Here is a 25,466-nt window from a genome sequence, read left to right as displayed (position 1 = left end):
GGCTATATGCAGGGTGAGATAAGAACTACCTCATTCCATTGGTGTTGGAATCGAAGCTTTACAGATGTGGAAGCACCACCGATAATAGACAATATTCCTTCTGTTTAATCCCCGGAAAATCTGCTCAAGAAACCAAGAAGAGTGGCAGCAAACATCTATCCTTTGCTTTGTGTGGAGTTCATGAACAGAATGTTCTCCATGCAGAACATGGAGCTATTGTCTATTTTACCAAGCTCACCACTAAACAAAGGCAGCAAAAATGGCAATGAAACACTCGGGAATAGGAAACATGTATTCAAATGTTAATGTTCAGCCCAGCTGTCAGACTTCAAAGTTTTCTTTTTGCATACAATACAATGGGGAGCAGGCATATAATTTATCTCCATTTTCCACCCCTTTGTCCTGCTGGTTGTGAAATGCCTCTAAAAGAAAGTGATAAATGTTATAAACAGGACAAATTATACATGCCCTGAATACTGACTTAATATTCCCTATCAAATGCCACTGTCAAGGAGAAAGGCAAGCAGAGAGCCACCTATGCCCGAGCTGACAGGTGGGCTGGGCACCATGTAGCTACTGCTGAGAGGATGCGGAACAACTGTGTAGCTTTTTACATGGAACCCTTTAACAGGTGGGATCTTGACAGGGGAGAGAGGCAATCAGTCTCTTCATCAATCCCTGTCTTCTAACTCCAGCTCTGACAGCTGGTATGACACCCACTGTTGCCCTTGCCTGATGGGTGGTCCCCTTTATGCCTCAATCAAAGGTGACACTCATCAACTCAAGCTACATACATTGAAAGATCCAGCTGTTTAAAAGCTTAGCGTGAACAATGTATGAAAAGTCAATGATGGCAAAAAGTTGTGACCAGATGTGTCTTTCAAGAGTAAGACTTTGCTGTAGTGTATTCATTAAAGGCAGATAACAGAATATGAACATGATACATTTTTCTTGAGCCTTTTTGAAATGAAATTAATTCTGTGAATTTTTCACCTTAAGAATATTATCACAAAGATGGATCCTTGTAGGTCAAAATTGGCTGTGATCTTGGAATCAGGTGTGCCATTAAACAAACTTTTTAAACATTTTGGAAATCATTTTAAAAGTTTTTTCAATTGAACACTTTTCTTTCTGTTTGAGCCTATGCATTTTACTTTCAACAATTCTTTGAGCCTCCTAGTTACATTCAAGACATTGAAAGGGTCTGGCTGTCTTTGCAGCTTGGTATCAACAGATACCAAATCTGCAGTGGCCCTGAAGGTCAAAACACAACATCACAGAAAATTGTTGAGTTTTGTAAAATTCTGTTGTGTTTCCTGAAATGTTGTTTCCTTACATTTTGTTGTGTTTTCAGTAATATAGTGTTTTGACCTTCAGGCTTTATATTAAAAGTTGAATCCAAGCTGGGATAGCCCTAATAACACAAGTATATAACTATGGTTATTTCTTTAGACTAGACAAAACTTCTTTAGAGCCACTAAGGACATTACACAACTGTTTTCACTGAGTAGTACTCCACATGAAAAGTAAACTAATCTTATTTGCACAATCAGTGAGTGCCCTCTTAAACCTCACAAACGGTATTTATTTTCAGACACAATGTCCCATTTACTCAGGATAATTCAAAGACTTCTTTAGACATTATTTTTATTTGTTTATAATACAATGTTGAACACTTTCACTATCCTCAGTATTCATCTGTCCCCATTACAGTTTCCACCAGTTTCCACTAAGAAAGTTGTGCATCAGACTCTATCAATCACACCCATTGAAGAGAGCAATTGTTTCCCATCCCAAATGTTAGCTGGCTGAGTGAGAGTAGGTGACATTTGCTTGCTAATCTATTTTTTCCATCCAGTTCCTGCCGATGCACCAGCTTCAGATTGGTAACAGCAGTTTTGGCTCTGTGCATTAAAGTCATTTGTGTCTCACCAAGAAACACAGCAATCCAGTTCCTTATGAATTATATGCGCTGCACAGCCGGGGGATTTAGAGCAAACTACATTACATCAAACAGTCTTCATGAAATTTTTCCATTGGATTGTCTGCAGGAGCACTGCAATGAAATTTTAGAAGCATCTTTAGAATATTCAAAGAAATTTAGATGCAGTGTTTCTCATTTCACACAGTCCCTGCAAGATTGTTTGAAGGCTGGAAACATAGCTGTCACTGTTGAAAATGCCATCAAAGTGCACAAGAAAATAGACTCTTGATGTTTGGCTCATGTGGCAAAGAGTCCATTGATACTTCTGTCCAAGACCAAGATCAAAACCCTAATGCCTGTTCTGTCTTTTCACCTGCAGATGGTCTACCTGCTCTGTCTTTCTCCATCAGCTCTTTGACCTTGATTGGCATGTTGGCAGTCATCACTTACACGGTGAGTTGGGGCCTGAGACAAGTGGTTAATGTTGTTCCTTGTGTTCAGTGGAGCTATATCTGCACTGTAATTAAGGCAAATCATCCAACAGGGTGATTTCCAAATCTAGCCAGCCCTGTAGGACCTCTGCTCTGCCTATTGAGACATCTGACATGATGAAAATGTTTTGAGGTATGAAGACTAACTAAAATGTATTTTGTCAGATATACCCAACAAGATTTTTCAGTGGATATGTCTAGGTTGATAAAGTATGTTTTTATAAAATATTACTTGAGCTGCAGTGCAGTTTCTTAAAGTTTTTTTTTGTGTACAAATGGTTTCCCATCCTCTTGGTTGAAATGTACCTAGTGATGGAGTGGCCTTTCAGTATTAGTAATGCCTTGTGATTTTAGAGCTCTGGCATTCAATTGCTCAAATTGCCCAGGCTGCTGTCTTTCACCCCCAGACTATTGCATGATGTATGTTCTCCCTTCACTGGCTTATCAACCACTTATCTGCTGCCTATTTATATATATAGATCTACCTCAGTGTCCATTAATATATGCCTATATTTTGATTCCCTCAGCATTCTGCACTTTTTCATTTTTTTCTGGATCAGAAAAATTGACTGTGCTGTAACACTTCTTAATGCTGTCCATTTTTCATAGCCGTTATCTTGCTAACTAGACTGTGAATATTCCCCTGAGGTGGTGGCGCTGGTGTCAGGGTGGGAATAACACAGAATAGTGCCTACTGGGGAAATAAATACAAAAAAAACTACTCGAGTATCAACCCAGGGAGTGAGAGTAAAAGTGACAGGCAACCCCAATCTATCCAGTTTCTGTTGAGCTCAAAGAGTCCTATTTGACAAATTACACAACAATTGAATGTGGAGCTCTTAATGAATAATACACAACCTAGTCAAGTAAATTGTAGAACCAATCTCCCTTAAGGACATGTAATCCGTCTCAGCTGGAATTTTATCCAGTGCTCTCTCACTTTGCTTCTCACAGTCCTCTAAAGAGTGGATAATTATCCAGTACATTTTGGGGATAGAAGTGTGCAGTGACCCCATGTTGCTATTGAATGCCCTGTGGAAATCAAAACTCCCAGTGTGTTTTTGTTTTTGATGTTTCTTGTTTTGATGAAGTCAATCAAAGAAATCAGGCCTTTAGGCAACAACAGCAGCTGCCCTCCCTGTTTTATTCTCACAGACACAAATGCAGAAGCTCTTTAAATCCCTTCATCTACTTTATTTGCTCTCTACTGTCTCTTCTATCTACAAGCAGCCAAACACTTCTTGGTGGCAATCCTCCCATATGTGCAAAGAGCTGTGTGATTTATCATTCTTTACTCTGTGTATGTTACTATAAAGCCTGATTAACTTAATGGAATGTAAGTGACGGGTTCCATAAGCAGCGGAAATGTTGCCCATGACTCGTGTGCTAATTTATCACTATGGTGCAGAACTCGCCATCTACCCTTAATGCAAACAACGCTGTGATGTAAACAGTATGTAACATTGCTGTCTCGTGCACTTAAAATTAATATAAAGTGAAGCAAGTTATAGCTTTTACAGCGTTTTTTGTCTTTCCGTCTGCCCTTGTCTGGTGGTCTTAAAGTTATATTAAACATAAACAATTAGTATCCTTTTGTATGACCAGATTTAGTGTCTGCTTTACTATAGCTCTGCTAAACTAAACAAATGCTTTTACCAGCTAATAAATGCAACATATGTCTGTTGTCCACTAATGATACATTTAGCTTGTTTTCTTTTACGTTGCTCTGGCACAGTGACAGTCCTACAACTACAGTATATGAAATGAAGCTCAATCTTCAGTGTTGTGCACAGTCACACTTCACAAGAACTAGAACAAAGTTCAGTTCACACAGATTAAAAATAAACTAGTTCATGTTCAGAGTTCATCATTTTTAATTTTGTTTTTTTCATTGTCCAAAAATGAACTAGTTCACATTAATTTCTCAAGATTTTGCGCTGATCTATTCTTCTTCAATACAGCCTCTTACCCATCCAACCCGAGCCTCCAATACTGTTGGGGTTAGGCTAATGTGTTATAACAGTAAGGCAGTACAGCAGTGTATCCCTTTTTGCAGTAAAAAAAGTCATATTAATGCCTTAGTAAAAGACTTTCGGTAAAATTATTACGTGTCAAGAAAAACTTTGCCAGCCCACCTTGTTGCCAACAAGGTCATATGTGACATCAGATCTGTAATATATGACATACTAAACATCACTGGAAAACTGCATTTTATAATGCTAACACATTGTAGGCCATATGTCAACTATTTAAGTCTCTGTATTTTCACCTCTTCACTATTAACTAAGTAAAGAAGAGATGAAAGCAAATTTAAGTGCATAAAAATGAATTTTGTGTGTGTATCTACTATATCTACCTATCTAAAACTCATCAAGTTTATTTAAATAGTTAACTAGCTTTGCATTGGATTTGAGCTGAAAGTTATAGCCATATTAAACTCAAGCAATCACTTTTTAATGGTGAGGACTTTATTCAATAATGCAAATCTATAATTAAAGTCAATTTCTTCCACCTGCTCTGGATTGTTTGCACTTGCATAGTCCTCCTATATTATTTCCCATTTGTTTGATTGTACCTAGCTGTGATGACATGAGACTGATCGGACCCATCTCAAAGCTCATGCATCATGTGAAGTCCTTTGGCTTCATTTAATAGCTTGCCTTGCATATTGACTTATGACTCTCATGGCTCTGTCTCCCATGGACCTACCTTTCTCTTGCTCTTAAATTGCCAGCCATAAGATGCTGATGCGGAGCTAAAGTTGGGAAGATTAATGTCTGTTGATCTAATCACAGGCCTTGAGATTGACCTGGGAAGATGGGGTCTCAGCGTGAATCAGAGGGGTACCTCTAACTTTAGGATTCTCCCATTCTTATTGGTTGTTTGATTTCTACATTATATATTTAAGTTTCATATATACTATTTTTAATTGTTTTTGTTCTGAATTTAGTTTAATATGGGTTAGAAGGATTTGCAAATCATTGCATTCTTGTTTTAGTTACGTTTTAACAGTGTCCCAGCTTTTTTAGAATCATGGGTTATAATATTTAACCTCACAGTGTGTTTTCTGGAATTACTGTAATTAAGGAAGCTGCGATAGGTCAAACTTTGTACAATGTCTTTAGAAACAAAAGAATGCTCTAAAAGGTTGGAAACCACCTGGGAAGCCTGTTGGTCAAGTCTTTTTATAATGGCGGTTGGCTTGATTTGTTTTTGTAGAAAATGGGGTCAAATTGCTGTCCATGAAAAGGACCGTTTTAAATGTGCCATTCACACACAATCTCAAACAAAAATATGATTCATAGAACTGTGTACTATCAAATAATCTAACAGAAAAGTTTGTCAAAAGCTCACTTTTTCTTTAAGACTACCCCTTATTTTTTGTCACTAAACTATAAGCTTTTCTCTCGAAATGTCATAGCAGCAAATTACAGTCCTCGTGATCCAGCCGCCCCTAGAAAAATCAAAACACAGAACAATTTGAGTTGTGGTGCACAGCTGCAGCGAAACCTGGGTTACATGTTGGGTAAATTAGCACAGTTTCTCATTGAGGCTCTTGATGTTCAGTTATTTAGTAGGCCTGCATTAAAATATATTTTTACCAGGCGAGCATTCAGAAAGAATACCCATTATATTAGTTTTTATCTAAAAAATTCATGATGCCATTCGCATAAAGGGATGTTTTTAATTACTGGAAACCAGCCTTAATACCTCTCACCAGAGGGCCACACCTAATCTCTCAATGCTGTGACTGGGTACCAATGTGGCTGTAGAAAACTTCATGTCCTTTCTGAGACCTGCGTCACACAGGGAGTAATACAAAAAAAATCACTTAATAAACAATCCCTCATGTTAAATTTGGAAGGATATACTAGATTATTGAAAAGCTGCTCTGCAGTGACAAAGGGTAGAACATCTAACTGTCTGTAAATATTATTGCATAAGTAACAACCCAAAACAATTAGGCCCTTTTCATGGCAAAGCAGGAACAAAACAGGTGGAATGAATCAGAATTAGAAGAACAATTGAAAGGAAGAAAGATAGAAATATAGATACAGCTGAAAGGACAGCAATGCTGACCAAGACAGGTATAAATAAAACACTACACATATGTTAAAAAAAAGCAATGTAATAGATCACTTAACATACATGAAGAAGATGATACATGTACAGTATATATCAGTATATACAGTGATGATAATGAAATCGTCTATGCAAGAAATGGTGTGTAATTTGTAGATATTTGGATGTTTTAGTGTTACACGTATGTTGACATTCTACGACTGATTTAACTGTTCATCATATATTTCATCATATATTTTCACATATGACCTCTGGACAATATCCAGAAAATCAGGTTTGGACATTGATACATGTATTGCCCTTTCATACATGTCATGTCCATGTCAGACACGTTCTCTCCTACTGGAAATACTCCAGTTAAGGTGAAGGGTGGTCCCTGGGTAGATTGTGCAGGAGTGGGAGAAGGACTCATCTGTAATATTGTGCTGATATCAATACTACATGTATTTGGATGTATCCGCAATACCAACAAAAGAATGGGAAGCACTATACATGCAGGCTGAAAAGTTTGTAGCAGCTACACTTCGTGCAAGCTCATCAACGGCATCAACATGCAAATCAACTTTGTATGAAAAGTCTGTTCAGTGTCGAGGCCAGCACCTAGGGGCAGTGTCCAGGAAATGTAAGTGTTGCAGCATGTGCATGTGCAACAGGGACAATTGTGATGGTGCATGGAAACTGTTCTTGTGGCTGGTTACTTTCGCATACAGTGCACTACCAGAGGGGATAAGTTGTCCAAGGTGTTAGGGGTTCCTGTCCAAGTCCAATGGAGGGCAGGTTGGCACCAGTCATTTTTTTCTGCAGTACTGGCTGTCTGTTGTAGTCTGATTCTGTTCTGTTTGGTGGCCAATCCAAACCAGTGATGTGTCTACAGAAAACAGATGATTGCAGTTTAGACCTGGATCACCAGCTCCTGAGGAGCTTTGAACTTCCTGAGCTGGTGTAGAAATTACATCCTCTGCTGGGCCTTTTGGTTATTTTGTCAATGTTGGATGCCAACTTTAGGTCATGGGAGATTGTAGAATCCAGAAACCTGTAGGTTTTCAGACACAGTGCTATTGAGGGGGTTAGTGTTGGAGGGGCTCCTCCTGAAGTCGTCTGTCATCGCCACAGTTTTGAGCATGCCCCAGGTTGTTATGTTTGCACCAGAGTGCCAGCTATTCATCCTCCCTTCTGTATGCGACTCATCACCATCCTGGATAATGCCAGAGTTTAACAGATGGGTCTCCTGAGGTGCAGTCGTTGATCTAGAGGGAAAAGAGCAGTGGGGACAACACACATCCCTGGGGGACACCTAGTCCTTGTTGTCCTGGTGCTGGATGTGATTTTCCCCCGGCCTCACCTGTTGCCTCCTGTCTGTCGGGAAAGTTTGTGATCCACTGACCGGTGGGGGCTGCTACAGTGAGCTCAGTGAGGTTAGTGGAGGATTTCTGAGATGATGTTTACTGCCAAGCTGAAGTCAACAAAAAGGATCCTTGCCCCAAGGTACTCAGCGTGTTGGATGTAGTACAGTCCCATGTTTACTACAATGTCCAAAGACCTGTTTGCCTGGTAGGCAAACTGCTGGGGGTCCAGCACAGGGTCAGTGATGTCCCTCAGGTGGGGCAACACCAGTCTCTTACAGGATTTCATGACCACATACATCAGGGCAACAGGCCTGTAGTTACTGAGCTCTGAAATAAAGGGTTCCTTGGAGACTGGGATGATCATTAAGCATCTTAAGCAGAAGGGGACTTCACACAGGGACCAGCTGATCAGCACAGGCTCTCAGACAGGAGAATGACATGCCATCTAGGCTTGGTGACTTCCTGGTCATCTACCTCTGAAGGAGCCAAAACACGTCCTTTTCACAAATCGTGAGTGCAGGTAGGGTACAGTGGGGAGGGAATAGGGGTTTGACAGGTGGTGCAGTTGGTTGTGTGATGTCTGAGTCAGAGTGGGTGAGAGGTGTGAATGTTGGCTTATCAAATCTACAGTAAAACACATCCAGGTCTTGAGGTCAGTTGATGGTTCTTCATAGTGTGGGGGGATGATTTTCTGATGTCCTGCAGGCCTCTCCACACTGATGGAGGGTTGTTGGCTGAAAACTTGTTTTTCAGCTTTTCAGTGAAGCTTCTCTGATCACCTTTGTCAGTGTGTTTCTGGCCCTGGCCTGGTTGTACAAGATTCTCTCACCACTTCTTCAGGCCTCCTCCTTGGTTTGACAAAGCATCCTGACTTTAGCTGTAAACCGGGGATTGTTGTTGCTGTATTTGCTGAAAGTTTTAGTCGGCACACACATCTTCACGAAACTTGATATGATGTCACAGTGTCAGGGAGTTTAGCCCGGCATTGAGCCATTGTTAATGTTTGTATTTTCCTGCTTTGACAAGTCCAAATGTCTGATGTGTAAAGGTCTATCTGCTAAGATGAGAATCGAGAAGAATATGCTCTGACCTTGTAGCTCAAAAACTTTGATGTTAGTTTTCAGTCTCTGTCAAGCAAAAATCTGTTAGTCTGTCCTGGTTGAACTTTAGTAACCATAGTATGAGAAAGAAACCCAGATTCCAAAGAAGTCAACAATGTTTGCATAAGGAGTAAGTTAGACGGCTCTGAAAGTACTGAAAGAAGTCAGGCAGTCAGGGCTCTATTATTTTGCCGGGTTGTTGATTGCATTGTAATGTGTCCTTCACTGTATGTTTGTTGCATTTCTCTGTTCCTGAAATGCTTGAGAGAGATTAGATTAGAATTTTAGTGTTAAAGAATTACATTGAAAGATAGACTCAATTTTTAAACATTTTACCCCCAATTAATTTTAATTTAAAATTTTAAACAATCTGTTAATGTCTTTACTATAATACCCAATTCAACTGAAGTGACTGGGACAGGTGTTTACCTAATTTAGTCAAATACTTACTCATCTTATTGATAAATTCATACATCTGATGTTTGATAAATAGACATTTCTCAGTCTTTGAGATAGAAAGATATTAATTTAAAGTGTCCAAAGGGTTGACAAGCTCTCTGTAGCTTATTTAATTGTTGTTCGTGGTTTTAGTGTTTACATTTTTGAACATTTCATTGTGAAGCCATGGGTTATAGCCTTAGCATTCTGATTACAGCAAACGGAAAGAAAAATCTATCTAAATTATTTTAACTATTTTTGTTAAATATTGAATGTACTCAGGGTTGTAAGGATATTTTTAAACAATCACTGTTGACATTGCTCTTTGCTGCTTTTGACCTCAACTATTGGTGAACAGATCAATAATGCAGCACAGGTCAATCCATGGAGGCCGTGTTCTGTGTGAAAACAAACAAACAAACAAACAAAAAGGCTAATTTGTGGAACATGGAATCAAGTTTACACTCTTACTCATGGATATGTAATATTTTATAGGGCTCAAACATTAGCAGAAGCTTAATAAAGGCTGGCTAAGCCGTGCACCATGTCTCTGTCACTGTGTCCCATTTTGTGATTTGACCAATCTAAACAGTTAAATATATTTAAATAAAACTTAAATATTTAAATGCAAGTGTGTTACCACCTGATCACACCTCTTTGTCAGTCCTGACTCCCATTATAATAATAGTCAAGCCCTTTAGAAATAAGGAAGTGTCCCTTCTACTCCTGGATGTAAAGATTAGTGAAAAACCGGACCAACCCAGTCACTCTTTAATTTTAATGAAAAGACCTTAAAAACACTAACTACAAAGACATGTTGAAAGCAAACAACTACAACCCCCCCCTAAACCCCAACATCTTGTGTATAACAGATGATGCCTGGATAGAACAATAGATTTTACATTAGACCATAATGCTAAACCGCCAGTCAATTATTGAATCTGTAGAGCATCCATCTCTGTGGATGGTCCGTAGGTTGCTCGACCTAAAACTGATGTCATGGACAATCCTGGTTGGCTGCTATGGAGGAGTTCCTTGTTTCACCTTGGGACCAAGAAAACAGTGTGCTAGTTCTGGCAACAGGAACTTTTTAACAAGCAAGCAGTCATACACCTAGACCCTCAATATTCTTAGTGATCCCAAATGCTCCTCCAGTTTTGGCATCTGCTCCTGTTTTGTTTTTATCCAGTACTTCACACTTTTATAACAAACATGGCGACATGCAGGCAATATTTTGGAGTTTAGTTCCAATCTCTGTGAGACGGGAACCAAATAAATCCATAATAGACTGTAAAGCATCTCTGTGATTGCTGATTTAATGAACTAAAAATCATGAGAAGTATGGCTTATGTTCATTTATATCACATTTATCATATGCTTCTGCCAAGATGTTCTAAAATGTGACTTGACCTTGATGTGTAAAAACAGTGACCAGACAGAGCTCAGTGGGGGCATCTGGTGTTTGGAGAACATTTCTTAAAATGTGCAAATGTACCAACATACAGAAAATGTGCTGGAGGGGATACAGCGCCAGGTATTTTTTCGGTTACATTTTGGTTTCATAATGCAAAACACGTATGTGTAGGAAATTACTTGTGAAATACCACAGCAGACTGATTCGACTTTTTTAATTATTCATCAGAACATTTTGCTCCACTGCCTGAAAAACAGGGGGCAACAGTTAGTGATCATCTCTTCAACTGTCAATCAGCTGACGTGATTGTCAGTTGGCACAACTTGTGTACAGACTTTGAAAATTTTGGATTAAATGAAAATATAGGAGGCAAAAAAAAAAATCTAGCATTCTAAAGGATTTCTTAGTGGAGAAAGTTTGATTTCATGATCTTTATGACCTCTAATCACCGTCTCATTTCTAGCACAGACACACATACGCATTAACAAGGCTGTTCTGCATTAGGTTTGTGGAGCTTTTCTTTCTTAATGCTCCAACCAGCCGATTTGTCCTATTAATCAAATGGAATTAGGAAATGTGCATGTACTAATTTTAATATCTTTGAATGCATGAGCTTGGTCATTTCACATTAGTGGAATTATTTTAAAGCCACCTTGTAGTCTGAGTCTTTCCAATTAGCTGCATTATACTGGATTGACCTCTTTATCAAAAGGTATGGAGAATGTAGAGGGGGACCTCCTCTGCCTCCTCCCTTCTGGCTCCATCATCACAAGTAGAAAGAGCAACAAAGAGGAGGCTTGTGTAGGAGACCCATGTCCACTTAGTTCTCCCTCTTCCCACTCAGCAGTCACATGACTCTCTCTGAATGATTTCAGCCAGTAACTCCCCCATCAAATGACACACACACACACACACACACACACACACACACATACACACACAGTCTCACACACACACACACACACACACACTCCCATCCACCCTGCTCCAAGCTATTTCTGGTTATTATTGACCACACTGGGTTTTAAAATAACTTTAATGAGCAAGCATGATAATGTGTGAACTAAAATTGTGTGCTCCAGCAGAGGGACACCTGTGTTTTTTCTCTCCTTTTATATTTCTCCCATGTAGTTGCACATTTGAAGGGAAGGGAAATGTTTCTCTTGGGATCTGGGACAGGTTTTCCTTTTATGAGTGTGTTTGATATTCGGGACATGCTCCGGCCTTAAGAGCTCCATGATTCATTGCAGGAGGCGACATTCGCCCGTAGCAGAGATCCACAGCAGAGACTAATAATAGTCTAGCCTGACTTAGTATCCCATGCGACTCTCTTACCGCTACTAACACTCAGAAACTAGTAAAAGTTGGTTGAGAAAAATATAGGCTCTGACGTTTCTCCACTTGAAAAATAGAAGAAAGAGGGCAGCATCTTTTGACAGGGCTGAAAGTGTCTTTGCACAGAGGACCCCTTTGTTTTATTATGAATCCATAAAATGGCACTCCTCCAAGTTGCTTAGAATGAGATGGTACAGGGAGAACAAGAACGCATCGGCCTGTTGCTGTTATTTTCATTTGTATTGATTAGTCTATTTCCTGGTATTAGAGATTTCCATCATTTTTAATTAAAGTTCAAGCATCCCTTCAGGAGGTTGAAGCCCACTATTAGCTGAAAATTGTCTTTTGAATTTAGTGCACATCTTCTCTCTCTGCCTCTCTTTGCTGTCACTTTATGTATGTGTATCTCTTTCTGTATGTATGGCTATCATTGTTAATTATTTATACATTGTATGTGCCGCTTAACAGAGAAGAAAAGTTGATGTTTATTCATTTAAATTCATGTCATTCAATATTGATGGAACCTTGATGCCCACTCCTCTAACCCAGATTTTCCTCCAAAAAATTCTGCCTATAAAAATGTCATCAAATCCTGGATAGAGGATGGTGCTGTCACATGGGGGCACTGTTAAGCTGTAAATTGCATCAGAGTGATATAAGGCAGTGATATCCACACAAAATGGTTGCAGCAAGTTCACCAATAAACCTCAGCACAATTATAGATTCCACCATTTTAATATTCTTTCCTCTATCAAAAATGACATAGCCCGGGAGGCCAGGGACTATATGATTTGCTGTGTGTGTGTTTACTTACCCTCATTTGACTGTTGGCTCGTTCCACATAGTGATGAGTCTGTCATCAGGCAGCCGTTGGTATGTGTGGGTGGATGCACGTGCCATATGTGCCATCCCTCTATGACAATAATGTGCGATTATAATGGTGGGTTTGCACTTTCTTTCAGGCATACGGTATGTCTGTGCTGCCTTTGAATCTGATAAAAGGCACCCGGAGTGTGGTGTATGAACGCCTGGAGAACACAGAGGACATTGATGATGTTGAGCATCAGATAGAAAAGCTGAAATCCAAGGTTGGTCTCACCAAATGACACAAAGTACTAGCACTTTATGTGACATAAAGACATAGTGCAAATTATATCCAAGTCATGGAATAACCTCATAGAACATAACCTAGAGGACATAGATCATTACTTTAACAACAGTGCTATCAATTAAACATATTAGACTGTTGTTATCTTTTCACACATTTTAATACAGTCTTCTGTTAAATCATGCATTCTTTGAAAGGTACACATGCATAGCCTCCTGCTGCTCAGACTTTCTTCCTTATCTTTCTGCCGTGCTCCTCTATCTTAGCATGCAATTATGTATGGTTAGCATTGTCCTTATTGACGAACCGCTCGAATGTAAGCAGCACAAACAAGCAAACAAAGTATACACATCTGTTAGTTGCTATTAGTTGCCAGTGTCAACATGAAGAAATGAGCATTCATCATTCCTCCTCTGTCCCCCTGCGTAGATATAATAATTGAAAACCAGGTATGGCTGTATGAAATATGACATACAGTAGGAAGCTAAAGTGCAACACAGAACACACACGAAACAGTTTGCTTTAATAGGTGAATGGCAATAATCTGAATACTTAACACTGAATAATTTATTCAGAGACTGAAGGTAGAGAAATAGCAACTTTATAACATAATTTGTAATAGTGCTAATTATAACTGGCAGCTAAATTATACCCAAATCATTAGACCGCAATATTTAATGCTTCAAATATCCCCTGCCGACATAATAACTATATCCAAAGAGAATGTTAAATATGTTTTTAAATGCAAATCTGTTTCTCTTAATGGATATTTTGGGAATCTCAGGGTATGTTAAAAACTTCAATTTTCAGTTATGTATGCTGTCTACTTTAAATATCCTGATAAAACTTCCAACTATGTTATGTCAGAGTGAACATACATGCATAGGTTGTTTATTTATATGGCTGTTTGTCCTCTCGCCAGTGTAATGATGGACGTCCCCTTTCCTCGAGGGACAGACACAACCTGCAGGAGCTAGAGAGCAAACTACAGGTCCTCCAGCGCAGGGGGAGACACCTGGAAATTGCAGAAAGGAACTGCTGCACTAAAGTGGGCTCTGCTCTCAGGCCTATCAAGGTGAGTCTTGTGAGAATGGTATTGGCTCCAGTGTCTTGATATGGACTGTATTGTATACAAAGGCAAATCCTTTTAATGTCTTTGTATTGGATGTGATCTTACAAACAACATTATTTAGCTTCATGTGTTCAGGCCTTGTTTTAATTGGTTTCCAAGTAGAGTTGGTTAGGGCTGCCCAATATACCACAGCTAATTTTATGTATTTTCACTTAATAGTTGTATAATTTAAAAATGTGTATTTGGCAAAGTATACAGCTTTTGCTCATTTTCTCCATCTTCCACATCCCCCCCAATTGTTTCTTTGTGCTCAAGTTCTAATCTGGACTGCTCTAGATTTACTTTTAGTTCTACTTCACACAACTGCATATTTACACGATTCCCACGGGTAGTCTCTTCACCTAATTTACTCTGAAGTCTCTCAGGGAGACTCACATTTCTCAAGCAGGATCTCATGGTGCCCCAGGGATTCACCAAAGCAACCACAAACTTCTCTTTGATTTACTTTTTTTGGGTTGGGCAACTAGCACCTGGACCTCGTCTATGCAGTTTCAATATTGTTGCTCCCATATTCAAATTCGCCCTTGGGAAAGAAAAGGGGTTATACCACAAATTGTTTAAGACTTAAAGGTGCATTATGTAGTTTTAATTTTAATTAAGAGAGAACAATCTTCACCGACTGAATTTTATGTCTAAACAAACTAAATAAACAATCTCTTTGTTTTCATGACTGAACTAAACTTAACTGAATAAACAAACTGACCTTAAAGGACAACACAATTTCATACTGTCTTACTTTGTTTATATTTGCCGGACCCTGCCACTTCTCTAGCTTGAAACAGTGTTTTGAGGACCTTATTTTCCTCTGAGAACAGCTTGTTTTGGAAGAAAACAATTCTGAGTTTTTATTTTACCTCATTAAAAAAGTAAATATTAAAATTCTGAGTTTGAATATCTTCTCCAAAACTACAAAGTGCCCCTTCAAAAAAAAATTACATTTTAACTGGCCCAGTCCAGACAAACATCTGGAGACAGCTCCCTAGATCCCTAGTGGGTACCTTCACTAAAGCACCAGCACAGAATAGCCATAACTAATTAGATTCTGATATAACTGATCAATTGTTCAGTTATGAACTACACAGTTTCATACAATAGTTAAACCATCAAAATTGTAGAAAAAGTACTTACTGGGGTCACGTTGAAAACAACAATTTCAAAAAAAAAAAAATGCTCATCACAACCAAAATCCCTCAAGGTTGCCTATTCCCACTCATCCTAACTACTTTCTGCATCCTACTCAAACCAAACCACTCAGTTACCAGGGAGCAGCAGCTGTGATCATTAGCATCTTTGTAGTAGGGTTGGCATATAAACAGCATTGCATTTTTAATTTCCCAAAAAATACTTTATTTGAATTTTACAAAGCCCAGAGGCTGTCATGACCAATATGAGAATAACAGAATCACCATCTGTAATTATTCTGGGTCAATTTGATAGGGGTGGGTGGGGAAATAAGTTTTTTCCTAAATTTTCCTAAACCTATCACAGTAAAAAATATTTCACCTGTACTCATTTTCTTGTCACACAGTAACTGGCTGTCTCTTAAGATGTAAATTCTACTTCAAAGGCACATTATCATTCTCTGGCAACAGATTTGTGGAGTCATATATATGCAACCTCTTTACACCTGAAAGACAACCAGGAAATGATATTAACATCTGCCGACTGCCAGATACAGGGTAAATGTTGGCTGTGGCAGGTAAAAATTTGAGGTCACCTGCCACCAGGAAAGCTTTTTTGAATATCACGAAATAATACTTTCAAAACGAAATCCTTAAGTTAAAAGTAGTCGGGATTAAGGTTTTGTGGTATATTACATATTCCACACTGAGTCAGTTTTACAATGTTAAGCCTTCTACATAGATTTCAGAAGTGATTGACAGAAAAATGAGTGGTCAGTGGAAATATGAAGAGACCTGCCACAGTAGCAGGTAAAAAAAGATCATTTTAGACTGTGCATTCAGCAGGGTGCTTTTTCTACTCACACACTTCTTGCTTTGGCTGTTGAACAGGAATAAGACTAATGGACCTGGCCAAAATGCTACTAAATGATTCACTGCAATAATCTCCACACCTTCAAATTCATTTTTCATTTTACCCACAACTACAGTAAGTGCATAGTGCACATAATAGCATGCATGCTTGGCATGCCCTTATTGTCTATTGTACGCAACAGCAATGGCAGTCAAATAACTAATGGGCGACAAAGTGAAGTTAGAAATGAATGAGAGGAGCAAATCACAGAAATGCAGATGCTTTCATACAGGCATGAGTGGTTGAATGGTTTGATGAGCAGAATATTTATATATATAATATAATATAAATCAGTTGAATACCTATTAAAGAGAAGAGAGGGTTGCTAAGACAAGGAGATGTGTTGGTTTGTCCTTTAAATTGTCACCCATCTGTAGGTCCCACTGTTTTCCCATCACATTTTCTACCTTACTGACCGGACGAGTTCCAACCTTATTCTCATTGTTCACATTTTACTTTTGCACTGCCATTCATTTTCCAGTATTTTTCTGCACTGCAGGCATGCACAAACAGTTTAAACCAGTGCCTGTAACAGTTTGTCTTTAACCAATGGGGGTTGCTGCTAATGACAGTCCCCAGACTCAAATTTAAACAGTAATGAGTTGGGAGATTTATTTACTGTATACTTAGGCACTGGTGCAGAGTGATAAGCCAAATGATTGTGATGTCTCCAGAGCAGTTGTGCCACTGTTTCTCAAACACATGCTGTCTTTTTTATATCAACCATGGGTGAGTGAGAATGACTTATTGAACATGTGGAACAGCGATGGTCACACACTGTAGTGCTTGGACCTCACAAAATAATTACTGTGTTATGACGGGATCATAAAACAAAGGTTAAAAAAAATAAAACAGTTTTCAAGCAGAGCAGTGTAATTTATAATACTATGCCATTCTCTTTGTTAAAGAAAAGTGCTACCTTTTCATTTAAGATATTGAAAATAAATCCCATCTTACAAGATTTAAAAACTTTTTTTTATTAGCCTTTAGTACAGTATTTCATTTTTAGAAGCCACTGTTAGGAAATCTCTTCTTTAGGCTTTTGCTTGGTTGGATTAGGAGATAAGGGCAGTTTAATCAGTACATTTGAATGACTGTATTTTTCCTCCACCTGGCTGTCTAACATTTCAAGTTGTCAAACAAAATCAAACAATAATGACAAAAAGTGTGGTGATTATCAGTTTCTTGATTGTAATTGATGCTTTTACTGCAATCATTGAGAAATTACATGAAGAATGTTTTGTCAAAGCTAATTTGACAAAATACCATTGACATTGGTATGTCAGAGGTCCTAAATTTACGTTCAGTCTCTTCTAATCACTCTTTTATCCTGAGGCATGATGAGCATGGTAACTGGTGGTCAGGGGCCAAATATCACCATGTTTATGTTGTTGTTTTACATGGTGCTATACATTGCTCGAACATCATGTGTTCACATGAATTTTTCATCACAACGGCTGGTAAAAGATATGTTAGCTAACACCCTCTTGAAGGCGGACAGTTGATAGGGTTTATTGCCTTTTTGGCTGCCACCCACCTTCTGCCTCCCTGGTTGCAACCTCCCTACTCTGTCTGGGCTGTGCAATTGCTCCCCCCTGTCACCTTAGGCAACAGTGCCAAACTGAGGCTGGCCAAGCCATATGGTCCGTCCTTGTCAAAATGGCAGAAAGGTTATATTTTCTGACCCAGCGGAAGCATTTGAAAACATTTATATTCCTTTATTTAGGCTTCAGGCATGGGGTTCACTGTAAGAGCTGATCCTGCCTTTGGTTGTGGGTGCATATCACTGTTTGGTATTTTAATGTGTTTTATTGCATTGTTGTTGTTTTTTTCAGATATTGCTGGGCATTTTCTTTATCCTGGTTGCACTGCTGTTCACTGTCGCCCTGTTCATTTCAAAGTAAGTCCTGATTTGTTCTGTAACAACATGATTTTTAACAATGAAGCTTACAAATATGTGTCATCAAGTCAGGCAGTGTAACAAAAATTTACAGTGTAGTTTTTTCCTATTGTTTTGTTTTCCAGGAGATATACACATATATTGAAATATTTCCTTTGTGTTTCAGTTTGGATAAAGCTCTCCACTCTGCTGGCATCAGCTCAGGGTTCATAATCTTTGGCACCAACCTCACCAATCCTCTGAATGAACTTCTATTAGCCTTGCAACCCGTGAGTATCCTCTCATCTCTCATGGTGAAAAGATGATTATCCTCAATTAAGATATGCTTAAAGCCATATTTGCTTGTCTCCATCATCATTAACCTAAATGAAGCTTAATTTAAAAGCTTCATTCCTGGCTATCCTTAAATGCACTTGTTATACTGTTAAAAACTTGAAGTGTATGGGCTTCAGTTTAGTGCAGGTGAACTTTGAAATAACAGAATCTCAACTACAAAAGCAGTGACATTCACTAAGGGAGTCCTATTGCTTTAAATGTCAATTTTTACTTTTAAATACAGTCTGATAAGCACAACCTATCATTTTATCAAAGACCATACGATAACAAAATCACAAAACAGGACATTGTCCCCACATAAATCATATTCACAAGTGCACTTTAGGTAGTAACCTCAAAATAATTAAATGTTCCAAATGCAACATGACGAGCACAGTTAACACTTTTATGAACCTGAGCACAATGGATAATAAATGAAGAAAAAAGGATAATTGCTACACTCTAAATAATAATGAATGAATCAACATTTCTGTGACAGGGTCCTGCAAAAATAAGCATTGTACAGGTAGAACAACTGTTTTAAAGGACCCGTTGATCTAAATCTGAAACTGCTTATTTACAAGGTTATACACAATGATGCAAAGGTTACTATTCAGTAAGTTGTAAAACCTGGTAACCTCTCCAGTACAGTCCAGTACAATACAGTCTATTAAAACATAACTAAGCAACTACCTTTTAGACATAATTGATTGAATTACTGAACGAATAAAACCACTGCATGCTCTTCAGGGCTCTCTTCATTTTGCATTCAGTCAAGTTTTCATCGTATACATTTCTGAATGTACCAGATTTAGAAATAAAAGAATAAAAGGTACAGTGCAGCACCTAAAAAATGACAGTAAATAAGTGACAAAATAAACTGTCCAATACCCATAATTATTCTGCATGTTATTTAAATGATCTGCACCCTGCATAAATCAAATGACTGTTCGCCGATAATGTAATTTTACCAGTGATGAATAAATGGCAATATGAATTTACAGTAAATGATTTAGCTTATTACAATTTTGCAATCCAAAATCCATGTTAGTGTTGTAACTGGTGGTTTGGTTAACTTGGAGCTTAACAAATCAGGGTATTAATCAATCTCAAAATCAGATTCAAAATCGAAAAATGCAACCATTATCAATTTCTTTTCAGCTTTTAAGTTGCCAAATAATGAATCTAATTCATGTGTAAGCATTTTTATTACATGAATAAACCTGTGGATTCTGTAAAGCAGTATTAGGAATGTGGTCAAAAGGCTAAAGCCTCATTTTAAGCTTTTAAAATGTGAACTGTTGAGATTGACAGATTATTAAATCTCTACCATTGCTTCTTTCCTCCAAGTCGTTGCCGCGGGTATGGATACTGAAAAGAACCGCCTCTCTTAAACTTAGTATTCTACTGCTGAATTTAGAGGAAAAAATGACTGACAGCTCAGGCCATTAAAGAATTGCCTCATAGATACTGGCATTGATTAAATGTCTAAGGCTAGTGTTTAGAAGTATGACCTTGGTATTTAAGGAATTAAGTGCACCAACCCAGGAATGGGATATGGTACTCTATAGGGATCAGGTTTGAGGTTAAATCAGATCATTTCAGGTCACAGAGCATAATACATACTTTATGTTTCAGGTACTGTGAGGTTTTGTCCACACTAAATCTGTAAATATTCTATTTACTGATTAATAGGAAGAGGGCAGGAGTACATATTTTAGAGTTCAACATTCTTGAGTGTCCAGCTCAGATGTGCTTCAAATGACTGGGCTAGAACAAGTGGTATTGATGATGGTTGCTCATTGACAGCTCCAAGGATCCTTGAGAGGCAGCCAGCCTGAATGTTTGGCTCTGATAGCAATAATCAGTGGTGGAAGAAGTACTCAGATCTTTCGCTTGAGTAAGAATAATAATACCACAAAGTGCTATGTTACAAGTAAAAGTCATGCATTCAGAACATTCCTTAAAGCAACATTATGTAACTTTTTTTACCTTAAAATAACAGCACACAAATCAATTTGATGGTACAGTGTCTTGTAATAAGGTGAATGGTGTCTCTGTCTCAGCCACTGCGCCCCGCCTATCACTTGTTTCTGCACTATGTAACTTCAGTGAGAGGGTAGGATCACAGCGTTACATACATGTTTACTTCAACATACACGTTTCAACACATAACATTATTATGACGTAATAAGTTTTGTTTGTAGTTAGCACCCACATTACGTCTGACAAATTGTTACAGACCTGGGATTTGTATTTACGACAGTGGTGTTGAACTCAAAAGCTGTAGGGGGCGCCAAACTGCACAAAATGCCAATTTCTACATTATATTGCTTTCAGTCAAACTACATAAGTATTAGCATCAAAATATACTTAATTTACCAAAGGTTAAAGTACTCATTTTGCAGAATCATCATCAATTTCTGAATCATGTATATCATTTTATTAATTATAATTAATATAATTATTAATACATGAATGTGTGCATCCGTTACATGTTGTTGCTGGTTAATGTGGGGCTAGTTTTCTACAACGTTATACAGTTGAATCTTTTATAATACATCATAATTTATATGATTATATTTTGCATTAATAATCTGAAACTTCAAAATACTAATCACTAAAGTTTTAAAATTACTGTAATGCAGTCAAAAGTGTAATATTTGCTTCTGAGGCATTGTGTAGTAGAAGTATTTAGTAGCTTAAACTGTAAATAATCAAGTAATTGAGTTGATGTTTTTAGTTACTTTCCTTCACTGTCAATATTGACTTTATATAGGCACTTGGATGTTGTATACGTAGCTGACTTGTGTCCTTGGTATATCACAGGTTTTCCCATTGGATTATATCCTGATCACGGTCATCACCATGTACTTTGTAGTCACATCCATGGCTGGCATTCGCAACCTGGGCATCTGGTTCTTCTGGATAAGGGTAAGCAAAGGACGTATTGCTGTGTTACCTTAAAATGTAGGATTTGTTTATTATTAATTGCACATTACCGTTTTCTTGTTTTTCAGCTGTACAAAATAAGACCTAAGAGGACTCGCCCCCAGGCTCTTCTCTTCCTCTGTATGATTCTACTACTGATTGTCCTTCACACCAGCTACATGATCTACAGCCTCGCCCCACAATATGTCATGTATGGCAGCCAGAAGTATCTTGTGCAGGTGAGGAAAAGTATTCGTACGTCTTGCTGTGGATGGGGCTCTTACAATGCCATTGTCGGTCAGTCAGTTGGTTTAGACCATTTCGGCCCAGCTGGGTGTAGGCAGCAGCATGGTCTCCACGGACTGGCAGCAGAGCTTTTAGATGCTTGTTCTTTTTGGATTCTGTCTGTCTGTGTTAGACTACGTGGCTATTACTGTGTGGATCTGTTGTTTGACAGTCTACCCTCTGTGTGATCTGATGCAGCTCCTCTCTCTCGCGCGCTCGCTGTGTGGGTGTATGCATGTAGTTTAGATGCATCCTCGTGTCTACGCTTCGTCTAGAAAAATCTTTTAAACAACATAATTAAAATGAACCGCGGTGTTGTTTTTGCTGAAACATCCTCTTTTTAAATGAGAGAAAATAACCTTTTTAAAACCAGCTCCATATGACTCACAGGGTAAACATGGCTTATTCCTCTCTGCTTTCACCTCCAGCATTTGAATGCATTGTCTCTCAGTGTCATATATACCAGCCTAGCATATTCAGTGACGTCTGTAGTGCATATTAAGTGCTATACACAGTAAATTCCTTAAACGTATGCCTTTTTTCACAATCTGGTAACCTTTTAAATTCTTCTTGTGTTACTGAAAATTACAGTATAATTACCTGCTGTTTGGGTTTACTGCTAACTAATAAAAGCCTGTTTTGCTCTGTTAGTATATGAATTAAAACTCAGAGCATCATCTTGAACCAAAACTTCCAGGTGATTTTTCTGTTATTTTGACGTAACAAGGTCATTCTATAATTCATAAGTAAAAGCCAAATGCTGTTCGGTATTATTCTTGTATCTTAGATTTTCAGAGACTATGGTTTCATGGTCCTTCTCGAGCCGTAAACTGTTTGTACCGCATGAAGAAGTTTGTAACGCTCCTTTGCTGAACAGGTACATGCCTCTTCTGTTTTCTGATCAGAGTCAGATGCCCTCAGCAGGTCCTACATCTGGGAATGCTACTTTTGGCACAACGAGGATCTGTGATGCTGACGCGCCTGAGGGTAAGTCTGTCATTTCGGCAAGCACAGTAAGGTAGCGCTGGTCTTATGTGAGATGTTGGAAGAACTTACAAAACATCATCAAAGATTTATTCCTCACAAGTCGAGTCTATACTAGAAGAAAGGAAGGACATCATACAACCCAGCCATATCGTGTAGAACACTGTTCAGTAATCTTTATTACCATTCATTATTCATTAGAGGGAATAATACCAAGGACAAACATTTAGTAATGCAGTACATGGCCTCTTGCTGTATCCATGCCAGCGCTTATTACAGTAAATCAGCCATGAAAACACAAACGTGTGAATATACATCACACCAGTGGGCTTTATCATGTTAATTTATTCATTTGCTGAGTGCTGAAGGACGGCTCTTGTTGGTGGTGGAGCGGATATGATGCAATACTCAAATCTATCATTCATGTAAAGGTTTAAAAAAAAGAAATCAAGATCACAAACATACTTTATTCTTTGATATACCTGTCATATCTCAGATCCCTGCCCTTGTTTTCCACTACAATACAACACACACAGACTGACTTTTAGACTAGTGAAGTCATTCCACAGGGTCTGTCTTTAACCCGTTGGACTGTGTGGGCTCTTGTGCATGTTTGTTTGTGTTAGCGGAGGTGTATTAGTCTGGGGGATAATTATTTATTTATTCAAATGAATCAAGGTGTCTGGCCAAAACTGCTCTTCCCGAAGACATAGAATTGCATCGCAATTAGTTAAACTACTGGCTAATGAGTGGGGATGGGTTTAAATGTCAAGTTTGTAATAAGACATAGAGAACAGTTCCTGTGAAAACAATGAGGTAGGAGTTGTTATTTTTACATTAGATTTAAATTTAAGAATATTTGATGTTCTCTAAATATCAGATGTATTTTCTTTCTCATTTGTCCTTTGACTGTACCAGTCTGAAAATCATTGCATTATTGTTTGGTTGAACATATGTTGGAATATGGGTATATTAGGTTGTATGTTTTGTTTTAATTTGGTTGATTACAGTTTTTTTTTTTTTTTTTTTTTAATGTTGTTGATGCTAGAAGTTTTGCCTGTACTGCATCAGGTTGGTTGTCATCTCTACAAGGGTCACAAATAGATTTTTCAAGAACATTTTGTAGTCTTACTTGATAATAAATATTGTAAATAGCGTCTTAGCGGCTTTGAAGTAGACTGCTGAAAGCAACTGTAGGCGTGGAAAATGAGGTAACTGTCTTGTTTTATTTGCAGTATGTCTTTAGCTATATTGTCACTGGGAATATTATATCATTTTTAAGTTCCACATAAAGCTTGTGTTATCTTAAGAGTCCCCTCTCGTGTCTCAGTTCCCATGAAGACGTTTCCTTAAGTGACTCCCATCACCATTGAGAGACACAAGTGAGTCTGGACCTGTTGTGGCAGCAAAGTTTGGAATGACAATGAGGTGTATGCTTGAATACGGCAAAGATGTTACAGATAGCCATTACTGACTCGGTCTTCATGAATAATTTTCACTTTATCCAACAGTAGTGAAAATATTGTTGAGACAGGGTAAGACAGGCAGAAAATAAGAAATATAAGCGGAGACAGACGAGTAACTTCAGAGATCAAAGACATGATATGATTTGTTTACAATAATCTGATGTGTAGTCAATATACATTCAGGTCCTCTCTTACCTGTAGGGAGCATAGACTGATTTTTTACACATTGTAGCAAAAAGGCTGTGTGGAAATCAAATGGCTGATAGCTGTCTAGAATAACAAAAAAAGTTTTTGTTGAATCACTGTCCTCGTTGTTCTTTTCATTATGCTGCTGTTATAGTATAGAAAGAGGTGGCATACTGGTAGATGTGTACAAGATAGGAATTGATTGCACAGTGTCGACTACATGACTTAATTCAGAGCACTGCAGTGCATATTCAAAGCCATATTCTATGACACGCCATTTGTTATGAGCCACAAGGTATTTCCCTCTGAAAGTGTGGTGCTATACTCTGTTGATAAAGTAATAATTTATCATAGAAGTATCTCCTCGAACCTGCAAAGGGACATTGTGATATAATTTATGGGCAGATAGTAATGGTATGATAAATTACGTGTTATTGAGTTTTTATTTGTAAAATATTAGAATCATACTCGGTATACAGAAACAACTTTGCTGAACACTGCAACAATTAGTCGATTGATCGATCAGTCAATTAAGAGAAAATGAATCTCCGCCTACTATGATAATCGTATTTTAATGTCAAACATTTGCTCCTTCCAGCTTGATAAATATAAGGATTTGCTACTTTTCTTTGCCATTTAGGATAGTAAATGAAAAGAATTCAGGTTTTGGACAGTCTGTTGTACAAAAGGAGCAATTTGAAGATGTCACTTTGGGCTCTGGAAATTTTTTTTTTTTTTTTTTTTTTTTTTCTTTTACACTGCTGCCCTGCGCTGATTAGGTTAAATACAAACTGAATCAAGAAAGAACCATAAGTGATTATTGTATTTGGTTGGGCTTTCAGCAGTGGATTTAGCTCATGATTGTGACTTCATCAGGGCTATACAGGGTGGAGGTGCTGATGGTCTTTTGACATTTGAAAGAAGTGTATCTCTTTGGGCCTTATTCTAATGAATCATTGGCACCTTGCACTAAAAGCAGCCATTCGTTGCTATT

General features: G+C 38.1%; 1 protein-coding gene across 1 annotated transcript in view; it reads left to right on the top strand.

The window, feature by feature from the left end:
* lmbrd1 (LMBR1 domain containing 1) overlaps nucleotides 1-25,466 on the top strand; it is a 68,354-nt gene that overhangs the window by 29,592 nt on the left and 13,296 nt on the right. The window contains exons 7-14 of the mRNA XM_073482093.1: nucleotides 2,304-2,377; nucleotides 13,094-13,219; nucleotides 14,162-14,314; nucleotides 18,241-18,305; nucleotides 18,472-18,574; nucleotides 21,450-21,554; nucleotides 21,641-21,790; nucleotides 22,742-22,823. Of these exons, the coding sequence (XP_073338194.1) occupies nucleotides 2,304-2,377; nucleotides 13,094-13,219; nucleotides 14,162-14,314; nucleotides 18,241-18,305; nucleotides 18,472-18,574; nucleotides 21,450-21,554; nucleotides 21,641-21,790; nucleotides 22,742-22,823 (858 nt within the window). The remainder of the gene's footprint in view (nucleotides 1-2,303; nucleotides 2,378-13,093; nucleotides 13,220-14,161; nucleotides 14,315-18,240; nucleotides 18,306-18,471; nucleotides 18,575-21,449; nucleotides 21,555-21,640; nucleotides 21,791-22,741; nucleotides 22,824-25,466) is intronic.

The sequence above is a fragment of the Pagrus major genome, chromosome 15 (genome assembly GCF_040436345.1).
Source record: "Pagrus major chromosome 15, Pma_NU_1.0".
In the NCBI taxonomy this organism is placed as follows: Eukaryota; Metazoa; Chordata; class Actinopteri; order Spariformes; family Sparidae; genus Pagrus; species Pagrus major.
This window is presented reverse-complemented; position numbering and strand designations above follow the sequence as displayed.